At 33.6% G+C, this 7,124-nt stretch overlaps 1 protein-coding gene across 1 annotated transcript; it reads right to left on the minus strand.

Moving 5' to 3' along the window:
* Positions 1–766: 766 nt before the first annotated feature.
* Positions 767–5,803, minus strand: LOC109540730 (histone H2A.V). Its single transcript, XM_048665199.1, has 4 exons — positions 5,615–5,803; positions 5,412–5,489; positions 5,182–5,295; positions 767–1,288 (listed from the first exon to the last, which is right to left on the minus strand). Exons 1-4 carry the CDS (start codon positions 5,615–5,617, stop codon positions 1,091–1,093), a joined length of 393 nt encoding a protein of 130 aa, XP_048521156.1. The 5' UTR covers positions 5,618–5,803; the 3' UTR covers positions 767–1,090.
* Between the last annotated feature and the right edge of the window lie 1,321 nt (positions 5,804–7,124).

Below are 7,124 nucleotides of genomic sequence, written 5' to 3' on the forward strand. Positions count from 1 at the left end.
TTTCCACCCTTCGTCACTTGGAATGTTCATTTCCGTTTGGTTCATTATTGGTGTTGTTTTGATTTCATCTAGTGTATTTTTGCGCAAGCCGGCAACATCGCTTGGTGTTGGAAGCGCGCCGCCAGGCGATAACGTATCAGATATGGTTTCAATTTTGGAGGTTAGTTTCTTATTTGTGCAAAAATTACATACCCACTTATCGATTTGGCCGGTTTCTTTGAGGTCCGTGTATTCCTTCTCACTAAGTTTTTCGCATGCAATGTGAAAATCAAGCTTACAACCAGTTTTGCAGTTAATATTATCGTCGTATCTGTTAATCTTTTTTGCACATCTAATGCAGAACATTGAACAGTGTTATAAATATTAAAATTACAAACAAAAAATTGTCCTATTAATTTTTTTAGAAAAGTCATTTATTGGACACTTTTGCAAACTTAGAGTCTTTCTAACGGGATTTAAATAAAGTCACAATCAAGCAAATTCACAAAATCACATTTTCACTTGTAATCTTATATGTATATTATTAAAACAATCTCATCTTCCGTTGATTAAATTGCAGATATGATATATGATTAAAAGGTTCGAATTCCACGATATTGTAGATTTGTGTGGGGATAAGATTGTTTTGTTGAATTTTTGAAAATGTCGGATTGTCTCATTGCCTTCCTGTTATTTAAATTGAAGTCAAAGGTGAAAAACCTTTCAATGTTACAAAATGTACATACACACAATGCTGATTTTTGTTCAAGATATAAATGAACAGGCATTTTAGAAAAATTTTTATTTATTGATAATGAACACAGACTTTTACAAGACAATAAAAGTACTATTTAAGTCTATCAGCAATTTGTAAAAATACCTAAGCACAAATTGTACAAGGCACATGAAAGAAACTTTATTCAGACATCAGAAACAAATAATTATAAAAACAAAATTTGGATTTGCAACGGAACATCCATTTCTAAGGGACAAATCAGTTGCAACCCTTACGCTACATAAGGGCCCGTGTGAGCAACAATTTGAAAAACATTCATTCGAAAATGTACCTTAACGTTAACATTAAAACTATTTTAATTCTAGCCAGTGTTTTTTATGAGGGTTGCGAATGCCCGGCTCCCTTCTTCCCAATCAAAGATTTGTGAATATGTGGGATGACACCTCCACCAGCAATTGTGGCTTTAATGAGGCTATCCAACTCTTCGTCTCCTCGAATGGCCAATTGCAAATGACGAGGAGTTATTCTCTTGACTTTTAAGTCCTTACTGGCATTGCCTGCCAATTCAAGCACCTGCAACAATAATACTTTGATTCACAATGGCACTGAGAGAACTTTTTTCTATCTCAGCTATTTAGACAGAATTTATTCAGGGTTGAAAGTTTTGCCTGCACTGCCATCAAAAATATAAATAAAAAATATATATAAATAAAAGATTGTCAACAAAAACGCTCAGTTCTTTTTCAACAATTATCAAAATATTTCGATTAAAGTGCTAAACTTGCACAGAAAATTACAAGACGGGTTTTAACTGATAGTGTATCTTTTCAAGAATTATTAAGATATGCACTCTGTATTATTGTGCGAAAATCGCACAGTAAATGGCAAGACTTGCTTTGAATTTTATAGTGACTCATGATATTGACTAATTATTATCGACTCGAACTTGGCGCATGTTGAATATGTTAATAAAAAATGCAATTAATCTATTTTTGTTCACTTGCAATGTGTATTAATTTCAGCACTATGTATCGGAGGGCACAAAAACAACGATTACAGATTTCTTAGTTACCGCAAAACAAGAAAACAATATTATAAAAGCATATACAATTTAGAAGTCGATTAATTACAATGTTTATACATAACAAAGCTACCCAATTTAAAAAAAAAATTCTAATAATTATAATCTTAAGAACAAAAATTTTAATGCATATCTTAAAATAAATGCCTTTATGTAGGCAATGTTTATCCATTTGCATTGACGCTGTTGCAGTGAGATTCAGGTTTCATTTTTTTAACGCTAAGTGTCTTTAATTTAACGCAATGTATTACTAATATTTTTTATTGAAATGTAGTATGCGGTAAAACTACGATGGTCTGGTTTTTATCGAATAAAAATTTGCTGTACAGGACCAATTTTTTTCGAGACAAACTGTGTCAGATACCTATTAGAAATTATTTTTTTATGAAAAAAGTTTATGCATATAAACATATTCCCTAACTTGCTTTGTTTTTGACGCTATTTCTTTTGAAGCTTAACCCTTAGTAAGGCGCGGGGGGTGCACACGATCCCAGCATATGTTTATTGAACCATATAACGGTTTTGTACTACCGTTATCAGCGTTTGTCAGTGTTTGGTGCTTTTACTTATAAAAATGTATATGCTCATTTGCACCCCACGCAACCATAAGTGTAACTTGGACTTGCTAAGGTATTTTCTTCAATTTATGTAGTTCATGTTGTTATAATGAAATAAGTAACCAAAGAAGACAATTCTGCTTCTCTTTCTAAGTCTAGAAAGAGAAGCTCGCCGAATCTGTGAAAGTGACGGCAGTTGAGATGAATCATTTCCGAAAGAAATAAATGAACTAGATGGCGAGGAAGGTGAAGATCATTTGAGCAGAGTCGATGTCCAACCAGATGTTGCATAATCTTGCCAAAGAAGATCTAAACAGTAACTTGCAGAGTTTTTTGCGTTGATAAATAAGTCTTCGGGGCATAAAGTAAAACGTTGAGTTTGTTTGAGACAATTGGCTCAAAATCTAGCAACTGAGCACATTAACGTTAGAAAAAGTATACATCTCTTCCAAGACCCCTGAAGCAAAAACTAGATGAATCTTTATGAGCAGGACCTACTTCGCCAATACCAAACGCATCTCAAAAAATGTGCTATTTTTGTACCAGAAAGAGGGACAAGAAAACTAGAAAAAGTTGTAGCAGCTGTACAAAACCCATTTGCGATCTTCACTCCAGCTTCTTGTGTTTTTTTTACAGATTTTTGTCTTGTTAGTTATGTTTAATGGAAAATGGTGTTTTTTCTCCTTCAATAAAACAAGTATTAAAATGTATCAACTGATCGTATTTTGAAAACGAATTCCCAAAGGTTCAAACAAAGCATTCTCTCGCAGAAAATGTTGAAAAAAAAAGTAAATGAAAAAATATGGCCATGGGATCAAAATTATCCCACACGCCTAATTATGGTAGCTGAATTGGGCGTGCATAACCAAGGGTTAAATGAAATTTTTGTTTTTACTATATATTTTTTAGTTCAGAAATTCAACGTTTCTATTAGTTTCGTGGTAAATCCTACAAGGCGCGACAGTAGTCTGAACCGTTTTAAACAACGACATTTTATGTTGAAGAAATGAAGTTAAGGAATAAAATTAATAAAATAAAAATAAAATTCCGGTGGAATATCCGTATTGATGGAGCCAATTGATTTAAATTATTGAAACTGTAATGAGGTTTTAACTACGACTCGGAATTTTAAAACTAAAATTCGAATACTCGTTTAGTGGTTTATTCGAATAGTAAAATTATTCGAGTACTCGAATATCTAACGAATATTCGAATAATCGAGTATTCGAGTACTCGAATATTTGAGTAGGTATTCGAGTAGTCGTTTTCCAACAAGTTTTCACCCTTTTCCAAGAAGAAAAATCGTTCTCATATAATTTTTGGCAACTAGCCGCAACGGATAAAAAAAGTGCCTTTGTCGGCACATTAATTGTAACACCGCGGAAAAGTTGATGACGCGAATCACCAGAACACAGAGACGTAATTTTATATTCATTTGCAGGAGAGTAAATATGATTATTTTCAATTGCTTGTCAATATATGGGTATTTGTTTAAATGCTTGTAGAATATGAATAATTAATTTTATAAAAGTATACAAAATGCAATAAAGATATTTGCACCTTGTGAGTTTGATAATGTTGGTGCATTCGAGTATTCGAGTTATGACTAGACATAATTATTCGCTTTTTGAATATTCGAGTACTCCAATTATTCGAGTTTGATGCCGAACCCTAGTTTTAAGTATGCTAACCCAAACTGACACAAGCTAACCCAAATTAAACAAATTGCTACAAAATCAGTCTAAGGAAAACATAAATACAGAGGTGGCAACATCACTTCTTAAATGACATTTGTTTCGTGTATTGTCATTCTTTAGTCAAGCAGGATTTCACAAACAAAACAGAAATACTGGTCGAAATCGAAGAAATTTTTAACAAAGTGCTGGGAATGGGATAAACTATAATGTTAGTACTCTTTAATTATCGTGAACCAAAAGCGGCAGAAAAGTGCCAGGTCTTAACAATAACTCAAATGTATATTTCTTTCAATTTTCTATTTTCTTAAAACGTTGACATGCCTTTTTGTTTCATCCAATAACATTTTCTATTTAAAAATATCCTAACTCTTTAGTGGTTTTTACAGTTTTCGCGTCTAATAATAAACTCGCCAAAGCTGTCTAAATGTACGGACCAACCCTTTCTTGGCAATGTTTCCGGTAATGTTCAGTACTTGGTCAGAACAATAATAATATTACAGCAATGTATGGGTAATCCGAACAACAAGTTTGCAGAGCCTGTTCAGTTTACCAAAACATCCAGATTACAGTATTCATACTAAACTTGTAACATACTAAACTTGGAAACACGTTCGGTTTATAGTACAGTATGTACAGGGTCAGTGATCGAACTTTGGCCACCCCGTGTTTACATCTAATTTGAAATTTAGCAAAAAATATTAAATACAAAGTTGTCGATATTAACATCTAGTTGATTTGAAGGTAATTTTAATTGATACGGGGGTCGTGCCTCAAAGTCAAGTGGCAAACGAAAATTACATTTTTTTATAGAATGCCATACTGTATATTGCATTTTCGAACTATATGCACAATTCTAGGCCTATTCGACATAAATATTTAAAATTAATTTTTATTTAATTTTCTCTATAGTTCGGAGACCAAAGGTCACGTGTTCAGATTATGATAGGTATTTTACATAAATAGGGCGTTCGGATTATAGGGGCATACATTACTGTATTTATCTAGGCTACTAAACAAGGTAAAAAGCATGTTTAACAAAAACGAGTTTTTCCCGCCATTCCTAGCATGAACCAGAAAACGTGTAAATGAAAACAAACAACAACCCCAAAAGTTGTAAAGGTAAAATCTTACCTCAGCAGTTAAGTATTCCAGAATAGCGGCGGAATAGACGGCGGCCGTTGCCCCAACACGACCATGGCTTGTAGTACGATTCTTTAGGTGCCGATGAATTCTTCCGACTGGAAACTAGAACACCAAACATAACCTTATTTATGGGTCGTCCTACTTTACCAATTTTTATTAAACTGATCAGAAAATTGAACGTATGTAAATTAACTGTAGGATACAAAATGGAAACTTACCTGTAATCCCGCACGGGCCGATCGAGAAACCGCCTTCGCTTTAGCTTTGCCGCTGTCTTTGCCTGCTTTACCGCCAGCCTAGAAACATTTACATATTATGATGGTACCGTGTATTATACAACTGCATTTTAGCCAAAATCATTCTGAACGTGTAAGGAAACTGACGCACAGCAAACGGACAATTGATTTGTTTAAAAGCTCACCATATTTTTCCAGTTAAAAGAACGCCACAAATTTCACTACAGTCAATATCCAAACTCAAGCACGGTTGCAACGAACATAACCCGCCAAACGTCGAAATTACCCGAATACGCCTGCTTGAATCGGTCACGTGATGGGTTTCTGCCAACCAGCTAGACGGAAAAGGCCGCTAGGCTCTGTCTATTGATTGGTCAATTTATGACGCTTGCCTGGCCTGACTACAGAATAGTTTTGGAGGGAAAACGAAAATTATCATTTTTCTATATTTCTATTCAAATATTTCCTGCGTTTATATAACTGTTCAGATGACATTCGCTATTTTTCTCGTAGATTTAAAACAAAGAAAGTCTATAAACGTACATGAAGCTTAGGAACACGTTGGGACGTTGTGCTAATAGTACAATTGTGCGTCAAAATGGTTCTATAATTGTGCATGTTTTGATAATTCTTAAATTGTTAATTGAGTGTCTACAATCAATTTCTTCAAGAAAAATTGTCCAGAAGCATTAATTGTGGATTTTTTATTAATGGGATAATGACACAAAAGCCAAATCAGTTCAGTCTATTGCAACGTCATAAACGAGTCTCGTATATTTGTATTTGTAATGTACCTACATATTTACCAGAAAAATATATACGTAGGTCTGGTCGAAAATGAAAAAACAATAAAAACTTACAAGCAAAAATGATTTTTTAATTTAATCATTTTCTTTAACAAAAGCGTTAACTTTTTTTTTTCATTTAATCTAGTTTTCTAATTATTTTGAGATCAGTCGGCAAACAATTGTAAAGTCTAATATATGTTGATCGGTTCATGTGTATTTATCCTGATTTCACTTATGTACCACATATTCACATTATTTACATAATACATAACATAGTTTACATGTCTTTAAGAGACGTCTTCAAAGAATAATCTCTATATATATAAAAATGAATGTATATCTGTTTGTCTGTTCATAAAAACTCCAAATTTAACCATGATCGCACCGAGCCACAAAGCTGAAATTCTGTATGTTTCTTTATTTATTGGGGAGTAACTTCCTGACAAAATTTCAACTTCCTAACTCTTTTAGTTTTTGAGTTAAAATATATTTTTACGGTGTTTCTGCACTGTCTCGCTGTAAGCCCGCTCATAGAGGGCTTTGAGTTGTATATTTTATCTTCATGTTCTATAACAAGCATTTAACTGCGGCCAGAAATAAAGGGGGCGGCCGGTAGAGGGCACTGTACATAATTAGGTTAATTTAACATTGTAGACCACATCCCCATGGAGTCCCTAGAGGACCAGGACTAGCTGTAAGTTAGTTTAGGTAACAAGAGAAGTTGTATTAGATTTAGGTCTAAACATAGGGGTAATGTGCCCACATTAGGTTAAGGTAGATTAAGGTAGGTTAAGTCAGGGATGTCAGCCTGCACAGAGTGTAAAACACTCTAAAGATGTTAGAATTAAGACTCGTAGATAAGTTAGCAGTAAGAAATTTGTAAAAATTTGTCTGAAATAAATAATGT

This window comes from Dendroctonus ponderosae, unplaced genomic scaffold (genome assembly GCF_020466585.1).
Source record: "Dendroctonus ponderosae isolate FM_Combo_2020 unplaced genomic scaffold, Dpon_F_20191213v2 Dpon_F_20191213_1, whole genome shotgun sequence".
Classification (NCBI taxonomy): domain Eukaryota; kingdom Metazoa; phylum Arthropoda; class Insecta; order Coleoptera; family Curculionidae; genus Dendroctonus; species Dendroctonus ponderosae.